This window comes from Triticum aestivum, chromosome 1B (assembly GCF_018294505.1).
Source record: "Triticum aestivum cultivar Chinese Spring chromosome 1B, IWGSC CS RefSeq v2.1, whole genome shotgun sequence".
Classification (NCBI taxonomy): domain Eukaryota; kingdom Viridiplantae; phylum Streptophyta; class Magnoliopsida; order Poales; family Poaceae; genus Triticum; species Triticum aestivum.
Genome location: NC_057795.1, coordinates 634,921,894 through 634,943,052, shown reverse-complemented (window position 1 = coordinate 634,943,052; position 21,159 = coordinate 634,921,894). Strand labels below are relative to the sequence as shown.

General features: G+C 42.7%; 1 protein-coding gene and 1 long non-coding RNA gene across 8 annotated transcripts; one reads left to right on the top strand and one right to left on the bottom strand.

Moving 5' to 3' along the window:
• Positions 1 to 11,887: 11,887 nt before the first annotated feature.
• LOC123097751 (uncharacterized) lies at positions 11,888 to 15,703 on the bottom strand. 2 transcript variants are annotated; one of them, XM_044519576.1, is made up of 7 exons: positions 15,528 to 15,703; positions 15,146 to 15,189; positions 14,366 to 14,492; positions 13,696 to 13,913; positions 12,948 to 13,263; positions 12,329 to 12,495; positions 11,888 to 12,232 (listed from the first exon to the last, which is right to left on the bottom strand). In XM_044519576.1, exons 2-7 carry the CDS (start codon positions 15,165 to 15,167, stop codon positions 12,081 to 12,083), a joined length of 1,002 nt encoding a protein of 333 aa, XP_044375511.1. In that variant the 5' UTR covers positions 15,168 to 15,189; positions 15,528 to 15,703; the 3' UTR covers positions 11,888 to 12,080. The 2 variants fall into 2 exon arrangements, with proteins under 2 accessions (XP_044375511.1, XP_044375519.1); XM_044519584.1 differs by having other exon boundaries at positions 15,146 to 15,184.
• A 1,189-nt stretch (positions 15,704 to 16,892) lies between these two features.
• LOC123143971 (uncharacterized) lies at positions 16,893 to 20,665 on the top strand. Of its 6 annotated transcripts, none has more exons than XR_006471166.1 (4): positions 16,893 to 18,338; positions 18,756 to 18,874; positions 20,017 to 20,265; positions 20,344 to 20,665. It is a non-coding gene; the product is annotated as an uncharacterized lncRNA (long non-coding RNA). The 6 variants fall into 6 exon arrangements; XR_006471179.1 differs by lacking the exon at positions 20,344 to 20,665 and having other exon boundaries at positions 16,893 to 17,372; positions 18,213 to 18,338; positions 20,017 to 20,293; XR_006471181.1 differs by lacking the exon at positions 20,344 to 20,665 and having other exon boundaries at positions 16,893 to 17,372; positions 18,176 to 18,338; positions 20,017 to 20,293.
• The last annotated feature ends 494 nt before the right edge of the window (positions 20,666 to 21,159 follow it).

Genomic DNA, 21,159 nt, shown 5'->3' with positions numbered 1-21,159 from the left:
GATCACTCTTGTACCCCTTGACTGACTCATGGCAAGGCACACTTCAGGCGCGGTACACAGCACAACATACTATAGAGCCTACGTCTGAAGCATAGGGGACGACCTTCGTCCTTTCTCTCTATTCTGCCGTGGTCGAGCTTTAAGTCTTAACTTCGTACCTTACAATTCAGGCAAGAACTTCTTCTTTGACTGATTCATCTTGAATACCTTCAAGATCATGTCAAGGTATGTGCTCATTTGAAAGTATTATTAAGCATTTTGATCTATCCTTATAGATCTTGATGCTCAATGTTCAAGTAGCTTAATCCAGGCTTTCCATTGAAAAACACTTTCAAAATAACCCTATATGCTTTCTAGAAATTCTACATCATCTCTGATCATCAATATGTCAACAACATATACTCATCAGAAATTCTATAGTGCTCCCACTCACTTCTTTGGAAATACAAGTTTCTCATAAACTTTGTATAAATCCAAAATCTTTGATCATCTCATCAAAGCGTACATTCCAACTCCGAGATGCTTACTCCAGTCCTTAGAAGGATCGCTGGAGCTAGCATACCTTTTAGCATCCTTAGGATCGACAAAACTTTTCTGATTGTATTGCATACAACCTTTCCTTACGAAAACTAGTAAGGAAACTTGTCTTGACATCCATCTGCCAGATTTCATAAATGCAGCTAATGCTAACATGATTCCGACGGACTTTAAGCATCGCTACGAGTGAGAAAATCTCATCGTAGTCAACTCCTTGAACTTGTCGGAAAACACTTCGCCACAAGTCGAGCTTCATAGATGGTGACATTACCATCCACGTCCGTCTTCTTCTTAAAAGATCCATTTATCTCAATGGATTGCCGATCATCGGGCAAGTCCATCAAAGTCCATGCTTTGTTCTGATATATGGATACTATCTCGGATTTCATGGCTTCTAACCATTTGTCGGAATTCGGGCCCACCATCGCTTCTCCATAGCTCGTAGGTTCATTGTTGTCTAGCAACATGACCTTCAAGACAGGATCACCTTACCACTCCGAAGTAGTACGTGTCCTTGTCGTCCTACGAGGTTTGGTAGTGACTTGATCCGAAGTTTCATGATCAATATCATAAGCTTCCACTTCAATTGGTGTGGGTGCCACAGGAACAACTTCCTGTGCCCTGCCACACACTAGTTGAAGAGACGGTTCAATAACCTCATCAAGTCTCCACCATCCTCCCACTCAACTCTTTCGAGAGAAACCTTTCCTCGAGAAAGGACCAGATTCAAGAAACAATCCATATTGCTTTCGGATCTGAATTAGGAGGTATACCCAACTGTTTTGGGTTTCCTATGAAGATGCATTTTATCCGCTTTGGGTTCGAGCTTATCAACCTGAAACTTTTTCATATAAGCGTCGCAGCCCCAAACTTTTAAGAAACGACAACTTAGGTTTCTCTAAACCATAATTCATACGGTGTCATCTCAACGGAATTACGCGGTGCCCTATTTAAAGTGAATGTGGTTGTCTCTAATGCCTAACCCATGAACGATAGTGGTAATTCGATAAGAGACATCATGGTACGCACCATATCCAATAGGGTGCAACTATGATGTTCGGACACACCATCACACTATGGTGTTCCAGGCGGTATTAATTATGAAACAATTTCCACAATGTCTTAATTGTGTGCCAAAACTCGTAACTCAGATATTCATCTCTATGATCATATCATAGACATTTTATCCTCTTGTCACAATGATCTTCTACTTCACTCTGAAATTACTTGAACCATTCAATAATTCAGACTTGTGTTTCATCAAGTAAATATTCTCAACATCTACTCGAGTCATCTGTGAAGTAAGAACATAACGATATTCACTGCATGCCTCAGCACTTATTGGACTGCACACATCAAAATGTGTTACTTCCAACAAGTTGCTATCTTGTTCCATCTTATTGAAACCGAGGCTTTTCAGTCATCTTGCCTATGTGGTATGATTTGCATATCTCAAGTGATTCAAAATCAAGTGAGTTCAAACGGTCCATTTGCATGGAGTTTCTTCATGCATATATACCAATAGACATGGTTCGCATGTCTCAAACTTTTCAAAAATGAGTGAGTCCAAAGATCCATCAACATGGAGCTTCTTCATGCGTTTTATACCATTATGACTTACGTGGCAGTGCCACAAGTAAGTGGTACTATCATTACTATCTTATATCTTTTGGCATGAAAATGTGTATCCCTACGATCAAGATTCAATAAACCATTCCTTTAGGTGCAAGAGCACTTATTCAGGTTTAATACTAATCTTGATGGTAGAGGGAGCGTGCGATGTTAGATCACATCAAACTTGGAAACACTTCCAACACATATCGTCAGCTCACCTTTAGCCAGTCTCCGTTTTATTCCGTAGCTTTTATTTCGATTTAGCAACCGAACCGGTATCTAATACCCTGGTGCTACTAGGAGTACTAGTAAAGTATACATTAACATAATGTATATCCAATATACTTCTATCGACCTTGCCAGCCTTCTCATCTACCAAGTATCTAGGGTAATCCTGCTCCAGTGGTTGTTCCCCTTATTACAGAAGCACTTAGTCTCGGGTTTGGGTTCAACCTTTGGGTTTCTTCACTTGAGCAGCAGCTGAATTGCCGTTTCATGAAGTATCCCTTTGTTCCCTTGCCCTTCTTGAAACTAGTGGTTTCACCAACCATCAACAATTGATGCTCCTTCTTGATTTCTACTTTCGCGGTGTCAAACATCATGAATATTTCAAGGATCATCATATCTATCCCTGATATGTTATAGTTCATCACGAAGCTCTAGCAGCTCGGTGGCAATGACTTTGGGGAAACATCACTATCTCATCTGGAAGATCAACTCCCACTCGATTCAAGTGATTGTTGCACTCAGACAATCTGAGCACAAGCTCAACGATTGAGCTTTTCTCCCTTAGTTTGCAGGCTAAGAAAATTGTCGGAGGTCTCATACCTGTTGATGTGGGCACGATCCTGAAATCCCAATTTCAGCTCTCGAAACATCTCATATGTTCCGCGATGTTTCGAAAACGTCTTTGGTGCCTCAATTCTAAACCGTTTAACTGAACTATCACGTAGTTATCAAAACGTGTATGTTCGATGTTCGAAACATCCACAAACGACGTTTGGGGTTCAGCACATTGAGCGGTGCATTAAGGACATAAGCTTTCTACTGTCCGCATAATTGCTACTTCAACTTTCAACTATATTTTCTCTAGGAACATATCTAAACAGTAGAGCTATAGCGTGAGCTACGACATAATTTGCAAAAGGTCTTTTGACTATGTTCAGGATAATTAAGTTCATCTTATGAACTCCCACTCAGATAGACATCCCTCTGGTCATCTAAGTGATCACATGATCCGAGTCAACTAGGCCGTGTCCGATCATCACGTGAGACGGACTAGTCATCATCGGTGAACATCTTCATGTTGATCGTATCTACTATACGACTCATGCTCGACCTTTCGGTCTCCGTGTTCCGAGGCCATGTCTGCACATGCTAGGCTCGTCAAGTTAACCCTAAGTGTTTTCGCTGTGTAAAACTGTCTTACACCCGTTGTATGTGAACGTAAGAATCCATCACACCCGATCATCACGTGGTGCTTAGAAGCGACGAACTGTAGCAACAGTGCACAGTTAGGGGAGAACACTTCTTGAAATTGTTGTAAGGGATCATCTTATTTACTACCGTCGTTCTAAGTAAACAAGATGCATAAACATGATAAACATCACATGCAATCAAATAGTGACATGATATGGCCAATATCATTTTGCTCCTTTTGATCTTCATCTTCGGGGCTCCATGATCATCATCGTCACCGGCATGACACCATGATCTCCATCATCATGATCTCCATCATCATGTCTTCATGAAGTTGTCACGCCAACGACTACTTCTACTTCTATGACTAACGCGTTTAGCAATAAAGTAAAGTAGTTTACATGGCGTTCTTCAATGACACGCAGGTCATACAATAAATAAAGACAACTCCTATGGCTCCTGCCGGTTGTCATACTCATCGACATGCAAGTCGTGAATCCTATTACAAGAACATGATCAATCTCATACATCACATATATATCATTCATCACATCCTTTTGGCCATATCACATCACATATCATTCATCACATTCTTCTTGGCCATATCACATCACATAGCATACCCTGCAAAAACAAGTTAGACGTCCTCTAATTGTTGTTTGCATGTTTTACGTGGCTGCTATGGGTTTCTAGCAAGAACGTTTCTTACCTACGCAAAACCACAACGTGATATGCCAATTGCTATTTACCCTTCATAAGGACCCTTTTCATCGAATCCGTTCCGACTAAAGTGGGAGAGACTGGCACCCGCTAGCCACCTTATGCACCAAGTGCATGTCAATCGGTGGAACCTGTCTCACATAAGAGTACGTGTAAGGTCGGTCCGGGCCGCTTCATCCCACAATACCGTCGAAACAAGATTGGACTAGTAACGGTAAGGATATTGAACAACATCAACGCCCACAACTACTTTGTGTTCTACTCGTGCAAAGAATCTACGCAATAGACCTAGCTCTGATACCACTGTTGGGGAACGTAGCAGAAATTCAAAAATTTTCCTACGTAACACCAAGATCTATCTATGGAGAGACCAGCAACGAGTAGAAAGGAGAGTGCATCTACATACCCTTGTAGATCGCTAAGCGGAAGCGTTCAAGTGAACGGGGTTGATGGAGTCGTACTCGTCGTGATTCAGATCACTGATGATCAAGTGCCGAACGGACGGCACCTCCGCGTTCAACACACATACAGCCCGGTGACGTCTCCCACGCCTTGATCCAGCAAGGAGAGAGGGAGAGGTTGAGGAAGACTCCATCCAGCAGCAGCACAACGGCGTGGTGGTGGTGGAGGAGCGTGGCAATCCTGCAGGGCTTCGCCAAGCACCACGGGTGAGGAGAATAACTTGGGAGAGAGGGAGGTGCTGCACCAAAGGCATAAGGTGTGTTTGGGAGGCCCTCCTACCCCACTATATATAGGGATCCCAAGGGGGGGGGTGCGCCAGCCCCTAGGAGATCCAATCTCTAAGGGGGCGGCGGCCAGGGGAGGAGTCCTCCCCCCCCAAGGCACCTAGGAGGTGCCTTCCCCTGCTGGGACTCTTCCTTTAGGGTTTCCCCAGGCGCATGGGCCTCTTGGGGCTGGTGCCCTTGGCCCATGTAGGCCAAGGCACACCCCCTACAGCCCATGTGGCCCCCCGGGGCAGGTGGCCCCACCCGGTGGGCCCCCGGGACCCTTCCGGTGGTCCCGGTACAATACCGATGACCCCGAAACTTGTCCCAATGGCCGAAACATGACTTCCTATATATAAATCTTTACCTCCGGACCATTCCGGAACTCCTCGTGACGTCCGGGATCTCATCCGGGACTCCGAACAACATTCGGTAACCACATACAAACTTCCTTTATAACCCTAGCGTCATCGAACCTTAAGTGTGTAGACCCTACGGGTTCGGGAGACATGCAGACATGACCGAAACATTCTCCAGTCAATAACCAACAGCGGGATCTGGATACCCATGTTGGCTCCCACATGTTCCACGATGATCTCATCGGATGAACCATGATGTCAAGGACTCAATCGATCCCGTATACAATTCCCTTTGTCTAGCGGTATTTTACTTGCCCGAGATTCGATCGTCGGTATACCGATACCTTGTTCAATCTCGTTACCGGCAAGTCACTTTACTTGTTCCGTAACACATCATCCTGTGATCAACTCCTTGGTCACATTGCGCATATGATGATGTCCTACCGAGTGGGCCCAGAGATACCTCTCCGTTTACACGGAGTGACAAATCCCAGTCTCGATCCGCATAAAACAATAGATACTTTCGGAGATACCTGTAGTGCACCTTTATAGTCACCCAGTTACGTTGTGACGTTTGATACACCCAAAGCACTCCTACGGTATCCAGGAGTTATACGATCTCATGGTCAAAGGAAGAGATACTTGACATTGGCAAAGATCTAGCAAACGAACTACACGATCTTTGTGCTATGCTTAGGATTGGGTCTTGTCCATCACATCATTCTCCTAATGATGTGATCCCGTTATCAACGACATCCAATGTCCATAGCCAGGAAATAATGACTATCTGTTGATCACAACGAGCTAGTCAACTAGAGGCTCACTAGGGACATATTGTGGTCTATGTATTCACACGTGTATTACGATTTCCGGATAATACAGTTATAGCATGAATAAAAGACAATTATCATGAACAAGGAAATATAATAATAATACTTTTATTATTGCCTCTAGGGCATATTTCCAACACATATTAGGCTCAAATGCTTATGCCTTGCATAGTGCTCCCCAATTTTTTGGATTCAAAATGGGAGTAGGTCTCTGTATTGTATAATTTTACGGCAAAAGTATAATCATGCTCGGTCCTCAAGTGAACTCTCTTTACCTCCATACTTTCCATAGTACTGAAACCAATCTTATCCAAGACATACATTCTTGCGTGGCAGGGGATACGCTAGTAGAATTGTAAATAAAATAAAATTATAAGTTGAAGCAAAAGAAGCAGAAGCCATGCTTAATTACTAAAAAAGACTTGTCGTTGTGACTTACTATATCCACTTCGAGGGTCTCATCCAGCATGATGCTGAAGCGCCTACCATCAACTAGGTGTGGCTAGTCGCACATGCCACACTCGTCTTCGCAGTATTCACACATATCGAATTCCCTTTCGTCGTCAGACATTTCCTATAAATAAACAAAATATAAACACAATAAACCACTTACTATAAATAAACCAGTTCTATTATGCATTTTACAACATATCACTATTACTCAACACACAAATCACTATTACTCAATATGCAACGGGTTGACTTTAGGTCTGTCGAGTCTTCCTTTCTAAACTCTCATCTCACGTATATGGTGGGCACTCCCTCTCTGATATTGCGAACGTCGATGATGGTTGCTATTCCTTCTTCCCCTAGTTCATAACAAAGGTCTAGCACAAAGAGAAGAAGGAGAAGTGACCCCCACGACAACAGTCGGCATTCTTGTTCTCTCATATATGGTGGACACTCCCTCACCGATTTTTCGACCGTCGATGATGGTCGCTAATCCTTCTTCCCCTAGTGCATAACAAAGGTCTAGCACAAGGAGAAGAAGGAAAAGCGACCCCCACGACAACAGTCACCATTCTTCTTCTCTCATATATGGTGGAGACTCTCCCTCAATGATTTTTTGACTGTCATGTATGGACCCCCGACAGACTTAAAGTCAACTCAAAATGTCATTTAATTCTCTTTCTATCAAATTCGGGGCACTCGATATTTCCTAGAAATTCTAGCACAAGTCTTAAATTCACGGAAAAATCCGGCATGACCTTTGCAAAAGTAGGACATATCGAGCGCCTGAAATTTGCTGGAACGGAAATGAATCAACACTCCGGCAAAACATAGGCCACTCGGAAATGAGTCAACACTTCGCACATGAGCATAAACTGGTGCTCATTGCATTTCAATGGTTCAATATTGACAAAAACATTTCAATATATGTTATAACCCGAACAATTCATTTGGTTAAGAAGCATAACTAAATACCCTAGTTCTACTCTATTGAATACCGAGGAGTGGAGAAAGAGGAGGTGGACTTTTAGCTCACAGACTCGGGTGTAGAGGAAGTAGAGGTAGCTCGGATGACGATCACTCCAAGGAGACACGACTCTACAAAGCCTGCATATTCCACCGAGTAAAATTTTAATTAGATCATCAAATCTCATATAGCATTCTTTTATGACAAGTGATAATGACATAAATTCAACTAGTTCTATTAATTCAACTAGTTCAACTAAGCACTTACTAAAAATAAACTAGTTCTATTAACTTTTTTACTAAAAACAAACTAGTTCTATAGTAAAATTTTAATTAGATCATCAAATCTCATATACCTAATTTTCTTACTAAAAATAAACTAGTTCTATTAATTCAACTAGTTCAACTAAGCACTTACTATAAATAAAAACAATTAATTTTCTTACTAATTCAACTACTTCTATTAAGCACTTCCTAAATAAACTATTTCTATTAAACACTTACTAAAAATAGTAAAAACAGTAAAAATAGAGAGGAGGAGGAGGAGGAGGGCGGTGGGAGGAGGGAGGAGGAGGAGGGAGGAGGGGGTGGGAGGAGGGAGGAGAGAGGAGGAGGGCTGCCGACGGAGGGCTTGGCCGGAGGAGGAGGGAGGAGGGAGGAGGGGGCGGCCGGAGGAGGAGGGAGGGGCGCGGTAGGGAGGAGGGAGGAGGAGGAGGGAGGAGAGAGAGGAGGAGCAGGGATGGAGGGACTACCTCAGTGGAGGAGGAGCAGGAGCGTCGGCGGCGGCGGCGACAGCGGTGGTCAGAGAATAGCGGCGGCGGTGGACGACGGGGGGTGCGGGGGAGAGTGAGAGTGGAGAGGGAGAGTGGGGGCGGCCGGTTGGGGAAGATAGGTGGCGTTTAGCAGTAGCGCGTGTTAGGATAAATCGCTACTGCTAAACTCCATAGCAGTAGATTTTTTTACTTGAGACGCGCTACTGCTACGCCTGTAGCAGTACCGCTTTCTGCAAAACGCGCTACTGCTAAGCATGTAAAAAAATCAAAAATACATTGGTCATCAATGATCTTTTTGTGTAGAATCTAAATTGTCAATAGGAATCTTCGCCGGTTTATTTCTATTACAGCCACATATTCTACACATAGAGTTCAGTGAAAATCAAGTGGTTGTGATGGTTTGAGAAGTAACATATTTAAGGTGGTAAACACCCTGTTCACGGAGCAAGGTGGGACTAAACTTAGTTGCAACAAGTGGAACTTAACAGCAGCGAGTGTTGGCGAAAAGCGCTGCTGCTAAGTTCAATAGCAGTACCGCGTTTACAAAACAGGCGCTATTACTATACCTAGTCTGGCGGCAACGTCGTGGCAATATTAGTAGTAGCGCTGTTTTTTCCTAGCGCGCTACTGCTATGTGGGTATCAGTAGCACGGTTTTAGTCTCTACTACTAAGTAGCAGTAGCGCGTTATTTTAAGCGGCACTGCTGGTAAGATTCTGTGTATAAGGTTTTCCCTAGTAGTGTTGGAGGGAATGAGACCTGAAGATATCGATGAACTGGTTTAGTAGTTGGTGTATCTGAGTTCTACAAGCCTGCGGTAGTGTTTTGTTCACAATGGTTCTCACTTCAACCAACACAACAAACATTGCTTCTTTAGTAGTACCTACTACCGCAGATCATCTTGGACAATCTGGTATATTTCGCGTTAAATGACACTAATATCATGATGTTGCTAACAAGTGTAGTGAATAAAATACGGCAACATGTCTAATTAAGTTCAGTGACATATGTACGCTTTTCATTCTTGTTTATGGTTTGCCCCCTCTTTTGCTATTTACTGAAGCTTTCATGTTTGTTCCTTAACTAGACTTAGTTGATTGGTGGCAACATGACTGGCTATCTGAGGTTTTCCATACCGGAGCTTGGACCTTGTTGATGACACCTCTGGGTAGAGAGAGTAGAGGCTGAAGACTAATTGCTGTAAGTACTCTACTCACACTCCTTACTTGCTCGAGTCATGTCATTTAAAAATTGTGCTACAGAATATAACAATGCTCGATTTCTTCGGTGCAGGTGTCGCTTGATGGAGGCCCATGATGTGTAGCGAATGCTCACCTAAACTCCGACTCTGAAGAAGATGGTGCAGGTCGTCGAGCTGGTGTTCAGCAGCAGTAGCTGTGGAAGTGTTTTACTGTATATACTCGTTGGGTGAAGTTTTGTTGTGAAAGTCTGGTCTTTAGTTAGATACTGGCATCTGGGTGTGGATTTAGCCATTTCTCCTGCTGTTGTCCATTTGCCAATTTACCTTACCTTTAGGGCATGATCGAGTCCCGTGTGATGATTGATAGTGTATGCTGGAACCTCTGTGTTGTTCAGATGTATTTTTATTGAGATAATCTATATTGATAAACTTTGCAAGGTAGTATCGATTAGTGTTTTTATTATTGAACTCGAAGCTAAGGCACAATCACCGTTAAGCCAATGCGCCCTGGCAGGCAGTTATTCATCGTTTTCTAATGTTACTTGCAAACAATTATCTGTTTCTTATGCTAACTATCAGGCAATCTGTAGTTGTAAAATCACCAAGTTACACTCTGCTGACTGTCCGAAGGGTTTCTGATGTGCACAGTATACATGTGTTAGGGGAGTGGGCTTGCAAGACCCTTATAATCTTGTATATATACTTAAATTTTACTGACAGCTACTGAATTCGGACCAGTCTGGTTGTTACTCCATCATTTTTGATCTATTGTTACTTAAAAACTCCCCTAACACATGTATACTGTGCACATCATTACTGAATTCTGTAGTTTGAATCGGAAAGTCACGAGCCTTCTTTACTTAAAAACTCATCTGGTCAATCTGTCGCCGCTGTTGCTGCTGCTGTCTTTGTCGATGACAGAGACAAGTCTGAAATTCCCAGGTAGGTCATCCACGACTATACCCGGTTACATGTAGCTGTCGACTGAAAATCCAATGGGCATGCACGGGTCAGGGTCATCAACTCTGCTTTGTTGAGCAGGGGAGGGGGAACCACTCAAAAACACTACTTCCCAACAACACCGCATGACAGTCACCAACTTATGATAGCCTCTGACGTACAAGGGTGCTCATCCTACATTACCTGAATGTTTGTGAAGAGAAAGTCACAGGACAACAACAGTGTGCAGTTTGACATTTCAGGAGTATAACTGTTTTTTTAAAGGAGGATGTACCCCCGGCCTCTGCATCTGGTCGATGCATGCAGTCATATTATTAATTATTCCCAAAGACCTTAAAAGGTAATTCATCAATAAGCCTGAAGCCACCATCATGGCAATGCCTGTTGCTACTCCTATCCCTTGATGAAGGGGTACCGAATGTCCGAGCCTAATACAAACAGACATCACAACAAAGCCTAACATCTAAATTCGGATGCCCCATCCAAGCCACTACCTAGACTGGGCCACACACCGGTCCGGCACACTCCTAGTGAGCACCGCACGCTGCAAGGACCGTCACCTCCATCTTCTATCGACCCATCCTTAGAGCAGAACTGATGCATCGACCTTACCAGACCTCTCTACCATCGACGCCACCACGACGCCTGACAGCGTCGCCCTCCTGCGCGAGTCCGTCAACCCGCATCGGACGCCAAGCCTCCACTATGCCACGCCGCCGAGACCCGTCGTCATCGATGCATAAGATGAAACCCCGCTCCGCCTCTAGGCCCTTCCAATCAACACATACTCCAAAACGATGCCCTCAATAGGGAGAACGGCAACATAGTTTCCATCATCATCCGATCTGGGAGACCCAGATCCAGGGTTTCCCTCGAAGTAGATGCCTCCTGGAGGAAGAGGGGCACGCCAACTGCAGCTGCCCACGAACACGAGCCGTGCCCACGACCACTTAGCTCTCTGGATGGCGCCTTCAAGAAGGACACGACGCCATGAGCGCCGTCGCCGCCCTAGGGTTTTCACCCGAGAAACCATGGAGTGGGAAAAGGTGGGGGCGGACCCGAACGACGTCTCCAGGAAGAGAAGAGTATAACTGATGTCTTCCCAAAAGAAAAAATAGACGGCACAACTGTTTGACATTTCTGTGCAACGTCCCCTCCCTATGCACGCGTCCATAAACAAATAACACTTAACCGCCGACGTTTGAAAATGCCTGAGGCAATGACGATGGGATCATGGAACAACATGCAAAAGAAACTCATCAACTGACAACATGATCATAGGAACATCATCGATACACACATTGAAGTACTTGCAAATGATACATTAGAGGCAATATACCTAGAAATCATTCTTGACTTCTTGTGAACTAGTTCATCTTTAATTCCATAAGAAGTTTAAGAACATCAAACAAATCAGCAACACCATCTCATATATATAACTCTATCTAGTTTTTTTTTGAAAGAATAACTCTAACTAGTAGTAGGATGAAGGCGCATTAACTCTGCATCAGGCCACAAGGTAAAGATCTAGCCGTCGTTGGATGATCCAAATATAGTGAGATCTGCCTTGAGGACGCACTTTGACTCTATAAGATACCCTCTGGACATATCCTTGAGTTCCTTGAGTGGCAGGAAGTTGTACCATCCCCAGCCTTCTGGACGTATACATGGCACGAGACCTGCCATCACCACAAAAGTAAGATCAACTGTAATTATCAGGGGGTTACAAACAGTATTTCACACACTGCACTGGTAGTTTCTAGGGAGAGCTGAACCTGTAGTTCTAGTGAAGTATTTCCCACTCTTTTGGTCGAGGATGGACAGAGTTATTTGAACCACCTTTCTGGACTCAATAAAGAGCTCATCCGAGGAGTCCAGGCACAAAGCCAAGCTGAGGTAATCAGTGCTGCGCTTGTCACCATGCGGATACATGCCGATGTACCTGTTGACAAGAATGGGAAGTGACACTTCTTACAATTGGGTACCCGGGAAAATGTATTTGAAGAATGTGGTTAGTTACGAAATCAGAAAGTTGTGGCAGAGATTCTCAAAAAATAAGAAAGCTGTGGTTGAGCTTGGGTGTAGGTAGGTACACCCATTAACTTCGAACACGACTTGGCGGCATTAAAATTAGAGTCTTATACAATATACAATTATACAAAAATCTAAGAAAAAATGACTACAATACAATATAATAAAATGTTACTGTAAATATACTAGAATTAGAGTTCTTTGGTCCCATGCTTAAAGATCAAACTAAAATGTCCAACTGACAATAGACCTTGCCTTGCACAAAGACCTGGACATCAGCCATCGGTATGGTATAAGCTAAAGAAATACTGTCGGATAACACATGCATAGTATTTATTATAAATTGTGATGCAAGGTGAATACCATTTATGCCCACCAACTTCAAATGTAGGAGAGCGGATAAATTGCTGAGACTCCAATTCTAGGAAATTGTTCATGGTCCAAGTGTATGTCCCTTTGATGAATCCCTTCTTCTGGACAAAGAGGTTCTCAACTGTGGTAGCCTTCTTTTGTACCACAACGGACTTCCTTTCAGGAGAAGAGACATCAATTTTTAATATCTCCACACCGAAGACACAGCTATCATCCACTAAAAACGCGGATGATTTCAGTAGCTCCTGAAGAGGAATCAAACATTCCTTGTTCGAGTACATATTCTTGTCATTGAAGTTGTAGCTAGCTGTGTTTAGGTAAAAGTTAGAAAACTAGAGAAATAAAAGCTTGAAAATATCCACACTTCCCCGCAAAAAAACATATAATCAACTTTCACCGTAGTTAAGCATTTAAGGAGAGATCAAAGTAGTGAAATCCATCAAAATAAAGATTATCAAAGTAAAAAACAACATGCATATATGAAATGTGGAACGCTGCTCGAATGAGAAGAGTCTCAAGTGTGACTCACAGTACAGAAGGCCGACGGATAAACTTAACAGTAAAGAAATTATGAAGTGACTTGTTAACAGGGAAAAATTAATTGATGATGTTACGACATTAACTTGTGATGCACTAAGACTATGGACCCCCCCCCCCCCCCCCCAAAGCTAATAGGATGAATGTATATTTTTTGCGGCGAAATAGGATGGATGTACTTGAAACAGGTTCATAAGTCTACCTTTGGATCCACAGTACATTCCTTTCGAATGGTTGAATATAGACAACTCAAACTCTGCATGCAATGTGTGACCTAGCTCCAAGCATACCCGGGATATTCCGAGGGAAAGAGCAACATATGGATTTCCTTTATCATCTTGACTGTGCTTTGGAGTCACTTGAACATCATGTTTGTTCTTTGGAGTCACTTGATTGTGCTTTGGAGTCACTTGCAGACACCTGGGAAGGGAATTGAAGAAAACAAAGTAAGTCTAGAAGTGAATCAAGCCTAATTTCTTCACTTCATGCATCCTATCAAGCTTCATTGTCTGGCTGTTTTCATGGGTTTGGGTGATTGTGATTGACATTCTAACCTGACTGAAACATGAGTTGTGAGTAATCAACACCCTAGATTATTATGTACTCCCTCCGTTTCTAAATATTTGTCTTTTTAGAGATTTCAAATGAAGTACCACATACGGATGTATATAGATATATTTTAGAGTGTGGATTCATTCATTTTGCTTCGTATGTAGTCACTTGTTGAAATCTCCAGAAAGACAAATATTTAGTAATAGAGGGAGTACTTAGCTAACAGACTGTTACTATATCCACTACTATAAAAAATCAGATCATATTTATACATCTAATACGTTAATTTTGTAAAGCTCCGTTTGCTTTGTGATGCGTACCATTTGTACCCAGAGCAGTGAAAAGGAGTAGATGACGCCGACGTAGCTTCTGTCTCGAGTAGCGCTGAGAAATCATGAACCTTCCATTCCAAATCTGGAACATGGGTCTTTCCTAGCGGTGCGGGGGCTGAAATTTGACAAGTGCATAAATCAAAGTAATATAACAGAGGAAAAAAGGAGTGTGGTATGAGCAAATTTATGTGCAGGTTGCAGTTGCAGATAAACAAGTTGCAGATAAACAAATTTATGTCTTGCATACGGTGATTTGTGAGAAGTGGCCAATAATATATCGTGGTAGTTATCATGTCATGAATCTTGGGTACAAACGACAGTACATGCACTTCTCTCTTCTTTTTTGTTTGTAGGCCACTTTTCTCATGTCTATAAATAAATAGTGAGAACTAAGTGCTAGCTCAGTGGCAGGAGTTCAGGTGTTAAACCGGCCCGCCCACCCACCCACCCGCGCTTGAATCCCCCCATGGAGACTCCGCCGGGGTGCTATCTGAGTTTATTCGTGGAGAGTTCTCACTTCTGCCTAACAGCGGAAAGTTAAGGGAGGGATCCTTAGCCCCTTTTTCCAACACATGAGTATGCACTATGCAGTCATCTCGTCAATTCATCGGCATGATGGTGACGGCAAGTGCTTCCTCAATTTAAAGGTACAACATCGTATTTTTAGCCTGACATGTACTTGAAAGGGATTGTTGTGGGTTGCGTATGACTTTTTGGTTTATAGCAGGAACAGTCTGAAGTTGAATTGGGCGGACAAGTGAAACATACCTGTGCTGCCGGAGTTGCCCATAGCTCCGCCCCTTGCTCCTGGCCTGCAAGTGAAATCGATCATCACGCCATGCATACTAAGGGCACAATGAAGAAGATATTCAACTTGATAAAGATAGTTCATAGGTTGATCATATCAAACAGCTACAAGGCACCCCAAAATCATACGTATATATTGCCACAATGCAGAATTGCAGAGGTACAAGATACAATTGATTCGCGGTTTCAGCGGGCAAGTCAAACGAATATCAAGAACCTAATTAAACCCGATTTGTTTCGCAGACGATCAGCAAGGAAGTCAGTACTAAGTCGAACTGCATGCAAGCCCTGGAAGTTGAAACCCGTAGAAGGCGAAAGCGAAAGTGGGAGAGAGGAGAAAGACCTGGCTGGCTGGACTAGGGCGCAGATTGCACGATGGCTTGGCTTCCTCGGAGGTAGCCTCTGCTCGTAGAGGACGGCGTCTGTTGGGGTTGCCAGCTGATGGGGAGGGGGTGGGGTTTATGGTTATGGATTGGAGGTAGCCTCTGCTCCGAATTCTACAGCTTGGCAAAAAAGTAACAATTCTACAGCTTGGAACCTATCTCTCTATCTTTCCCTACTAATAAAGCACAGAGTGCTTCTGCCCGTACGTCGGCGTTTTTGCGAAAAAGCCCCTTTGTTTGTGAGAATTCAACCCGCAGTCCTATCTTAAGTGGATATCTGAGAAAACGTTTCGTTTTTGCACAAAACACCCTGGCGTTCAGAGTATTCAACGCGCGGTCTGAGCAGATTTGTAAAGAAAAAAAAACACAACCACACACGCACGGGCTCACCTCCTCTCCCTCTCGCCCATGAAGTCGCCGCCGCCGCCGCCGCCGCCCACGCCGGCCGCTTTCGGCGAGCTCCAGCGCCGCACAGCACGCCCCCGAGCCCCCCCAAGCTCCGCGCCTCCCTCCTCTCCGTCCAGATTCTCCGCTCCCGGCCTCTACTGCCCGCTCGCAACCACACCCCCGTGGCTAGGGTTTCGGGCAGTGCTTCGCCGGCCCGTCTCCGGCGGCCCCAGGTTCATCCCTCCTTCCCCTTTCTTGGCCGGGATCCTCCACCCCTACATCTCACCTTCTCTTCATATCCTCTGTTGCAGATGCAGATGGAGCACGCCATGGGATTTCCCCATCCACCACGCTCGCTGCCGTCAAGGGCAGGAAGGAACCCTAGCCAGCAGCACCTCCTCACCTCGGATGATGCCTCTGCTGCACCAAGATAGGGCAAGCAATCCCCATCTGCTCTCTATCTCTCCCATTAGCACAAGTCCATTTTTTAAACAAAATTCTGCTACTGCGCCAAATAGTCCATGAACAGATATATTTTTTATTTGTGAACTGATATCCTTCAAAACATAAATAGTGTATATATGTGCTATTTTCATTTTTGTTCCCTTCTCATTTTTGTGCTTTTATTTGCAAGCTCATAAAATAGTTACAGTAAAAATGCCAGTGTGTGCGAGGTCACTATTGACAAGTCATTGTAGTGCTACTACTGCATTAATCTTAGCTGTGAAGCTATGGTCTGTTCTTTGGTACAACAATGAAATGTTAATATGTTATTCTCCTTTTATGCTTTGTGTCAGTGCACTGTGGTATGACGCCAACACTTATTTGGCACCTACATTGCATCGACAATTTGTCAGCTTAAAGTTTGTACCATCGAGAATTTTCACGCTTTACACCTGCACCTATATCGCTATACGATAAATATGTTTTGGTGTCTAAAATGGTCTTGGTACTGAACCTGACTGATAATGTATTTGGTGTATCTTTTCTGTAGAATTAGTACCAGAGTTCTATTTGTATTATTAATTGTGTAGAGCTGATAATTAGACCATAGAGTCGCTGTTGATTTGGTTTATTCCTTGGCAGATCATTTAAGTACTTTATCTTATTACAAAAACTGAACGAAAATATAGCAGCAATACATTTCATGACATAGTGTTATCCGTGCAAGAAAATTGCTTGATTGATTATTAATAAATGTAAGCAATCTATCATGTAGGTTTTGTTCGATCCTACACTTAAAGAAAATCATACTGAAGATCTGAGCTTAAGTGTTCCAACAGCTGAAGCACCAGCTCAAGATGAAGGGAATCTCTTAATATGATTGTAGATCCATTCCCGTAAAGTGCAGTTAGAATATGGAATCCACCTCGAACTCGGTTTAAAAACAGAAAGCATATGGAATTTTGCTCTATCAGGTAGCAATTTGGTTGTTCAATCCATCCATAGTTACATTTGAAGATATATTGTTGAATTTCCTTATTTTGTGAATACAAGTCTGAACTTTTAGGACATCTGGCACATGAGTTTGAACCATCCAATTATAGTGCTACTAATTTTGGGTCACTACATCATGCAATACTACGGATGCTGTTCAACATGGCAAAGTTGGATTTTTTTATTCTTTTTTCAGATTAGAATCACTTTAGCAATGCCATATAGATAATACAAGATGTGGCAAAGTGTTGCATTCAATAGAGATTACAGTGATAAATTGGTGAAATTAGTTTGCTCTCTGATCTCTGTTAGCTTTAACTCGCTAGGAAGCCATGTAGTCCTATTTTTAGTACTAGGAGGAGAACGTATATTAAATATATGCCATCCAGGGAATTGATCTCTGTTGTGCTGGGGCAAACTAAACCAGAGCAAGCACTTACTCAAGGCAAGGAGCAGTGCTCATACTTGCTCATGGTTGAGGTAGATTCAGGTTAAATTTTATGTGTTGATTCCCTTCTCTTTCACATGTCTAGGTCTTTGTGCCTGATCAAGCTGTTCTTTGACAAGTATTATCTTTGAGTGATGCCATGTTGGTAATAAAATACTATATAACTCACATTTCTTATATGTTCCTTTTTCATTTTTGTCCTTTCATTTGAAAGCTCATATGGTCAATTTTGGAGGCGACTACATGTATATACTGCTGATGTTACATGTAAACAAATTCGATGCTTTCATGCATATGACCGTGCACATCACCGAACCCTTTCCATTCTATTGCAAGGTCAAATAGTTTTTCGTGTTCTAACTCTTTGGGATAGTCTGCTGTTATTTGGTTCATCGTCGCGCCTCAAGTTTCCAACAGCGCCGTGGCTATACACCGTCGACTTCGCCGGAAATCCTTCTGCACATACTCTACTGTCCGCCGAAACTTTGTCTGACCTGAGGTACATACTACAGTGTCATCAATTTGTATCTGTCATCAACTACTTACTTCTTAAGTATGTATGTCGTCAACTATACTACTTATTAAAAGGGAGAAATAGATGATATGTTAGAGATAGATGAAACAATAGCCCTGTGAAACAGAGGATTCTGCTTTCTATGTGAGTATCTTGGTGCATTCTTGTTTCTGTATAAAATGCAGAGGTCATGAACGACAACTGATCTTGGATTTGAGTTTCTTTTAATCTTTAAATGATGTACAGGGCCAACAAATTCAGTTATTTGGTTTTGTAACTTGTGGTGAAAAAAGAGGTGAGGTAGAGAGAGAGAGAGAGAGATGTGCACATCGCCGAACCATTTCTATTCTATTGCAAGGTCAAATAGTTTTTCGTGTTCTAACTCTCTGGAATAATCTGCAGTTATTTGGCTCATCTTCACGCCTCAAGTTTCCGACAGCGCCGTGGCTGTACACCGCCGACTTCGCCGGAAATCTGTCTGCACATACTCTACTATCCGCCGAAACTTCGTCTGACCTGAGGTACATACTACAGTGTCATCGATTTGTATCTGTCATCAACTACTTACTTCTTAAGTCTGTATAGCATCAACTATACTACTTATTAAAAGGGAGAAAGAGAGGATATGTTAGAGCTAGATGAAACAATAGTACTGTGAAAGAGAGGATTCTGCTCTCTATGTGAGTATCTTGGTGCATGCTTGTTTCTAAATAAAATGCAGAGATCATGAATGAATTAAAACATGCTCTCTGATGTTTTCAGTTAAAGTAGTATCAGTTGTATACTTGTATACACCCCATTTGAAAAATAGTATGTATATGCTCCTTGCAAACTACTACGTAAATCTAAACGTTTTACATAAGACTGTCCGTCTAGATACAATAACTAATTAGTATTTTAATAACTAGAATTGCATGGCTTGATCGCTCTGCTTGGGTCTTCTCTTATGTCTGAGTGCACCATGTGCGGTTTAAATAAGTCTTCTAACTGTTTGGGCTAATTTGCGTTCTGTTTTGATTTGAGCTGATGGGGATGAGATGTGACCCCGCTGCTGGGCGTCGCAAATGCCACTGCTCCAATGTGTGCCCCAGCTTCGGTGATGTACGGGCGAGGCAACACAATTTGGAGCAGTGACCCTCCTTCCAAGAAATCAAGTTTTTTCGTTCAGATTTTAGAGCTCGAGTTTCAGCTTAGTTCAAGGATAGAAAAGCATAGTCCTTATGGATTCAACAAGGAAGACCATTAGCCGCCACCTTTTCAGAATTGGATGGTGTGGTGCACCTTCATCCTGCTGTCCAATTCCTTAGCTTATTTGCTTTAACTGTACTACAGTTATATAGCAGGATAAGGATCCAATCTTGTGATGCCTCTCCATTTGCACCATCGTCAAAAGTTGCACATGAGTTGATTCAGACTTTCAGAATTCATAGAACACCTAGAGTTAATCGGCCTGAAGGTATATCATATCCTAAGGGAAGGGGACCCGGTTCAGATTTGTCACTACTATGTGCTGTTGGATAGCCATGGTATGTATTAGTTTTGTTTTACCACAGTTTGATTCTTGGGAGTTGGGATATCAGGTGTATACATTACTTTTCTTATGAATTTGTTCTCTTTTAGTGCACTATCTATCTATCTAATCTATCTATCGAACTTTGCAAAGAAATAGATGGCGACGGCTCAGCGGCGTCGTGGTGAATGGCGAAGCTTCTCAAATGGACGGAAGAGAGGTGGTGACGCGCGGCTGGGAGACGTACATATTTAACGAAATACGATTCATAAGGTTTCATATTAACAAAAAATGATGGTCTTTGTAGAGTAATATGAACATTTTGTTGATTCCAGGACAACTTTATTCTCCAATACGAATCTGTAAGAAAAGATATGACATACATTTGTGCAAATTGATAATGTAAGCTCATCTCGAAACTTTATTCTTTTTTCAAGTTTGATTTACTTGGTCGTGCTAACTTCCATTCTGTCAAAACAGGCTTTTCTGTTGAAAAAACAGGATATGTAGGAAATGAAATGGTGTCTCATAATTCATTGGATGTAGACCAGTAGGGTCAATTACAAATTGTTGGCTGTAAATGACTTTCAGTTTCTAGCTTTCATAAAATTTAGACATGTACTCTTTAACAGTATGTTGTGGTTGATGGTGGTCCTATGTGCTGGTTCAAATGATCATGTTGGATAATATTGCTTTTACTAGCAGTTGCAGTGCTCTTATTATTTTATTTCCACAAATATCACCATGTTTTGCTATTGATGTAATGCTATATTCCTTGACTGAAATCAAACCCTTTAGTTGCTACTGTGGTGCTTTTATTATTGTTATATTCCAGAAAGTTGCAGTTTATTTGCTCTAAAACTACTCCATGGATGATAGTTTATGCTGCTGATCACTGCACGATTCTAATCAAACGGTCTGTTGCAGTTTGATTATATGCATGGATGGCTCGATCTCACTGTCGTCCAAAGATCTTCTTATGGGTGTTGTGTGCATATATTCAATAATGGTTTAAGTTTCAATTAAAATCGTTAACTGGACTCCCATGATTGCGGTGGCGTATTATTCGGCAAAACGTGCTGCTTGGACGAAACAATTGATCAACTCTGACCGCAGCTGGTAGGGGGCACCAAACAGAGACTGCTTGCCCCGCCTCTCCCCCTCCCAGCCCCATGGGGAACTCTCCATTACGGCGCACCACTAGAGGAAGGGATAGGCCCATTTCGACATAGGAGGTAGACACGACGTGGCGGCGGCGCAGAGCACTTTGCCAAGGGAGACTTAAGAATGGATAAC

Coding starts and splice junctions, on each gene's coding strand:
- LOC123097751 (XM_044519576.1), bottom strand. CDS start 15,167: ATGGGCAACTCCGGCAGCACAG. Junction 12,496..12,947: donor GAAGTTGGTGGGCATAAATG/GTATTCACCTTG, acceptor TCTTGTCAACAG/GTACATCGGCATGTATCCGC. Junction 12,233..12,328: donor ATACTTCACTAGAACTACAG/GTTCAGCTCTCC, acceptor TGGTGATGGCAG/GTCTCGTGCCATGTATACGT.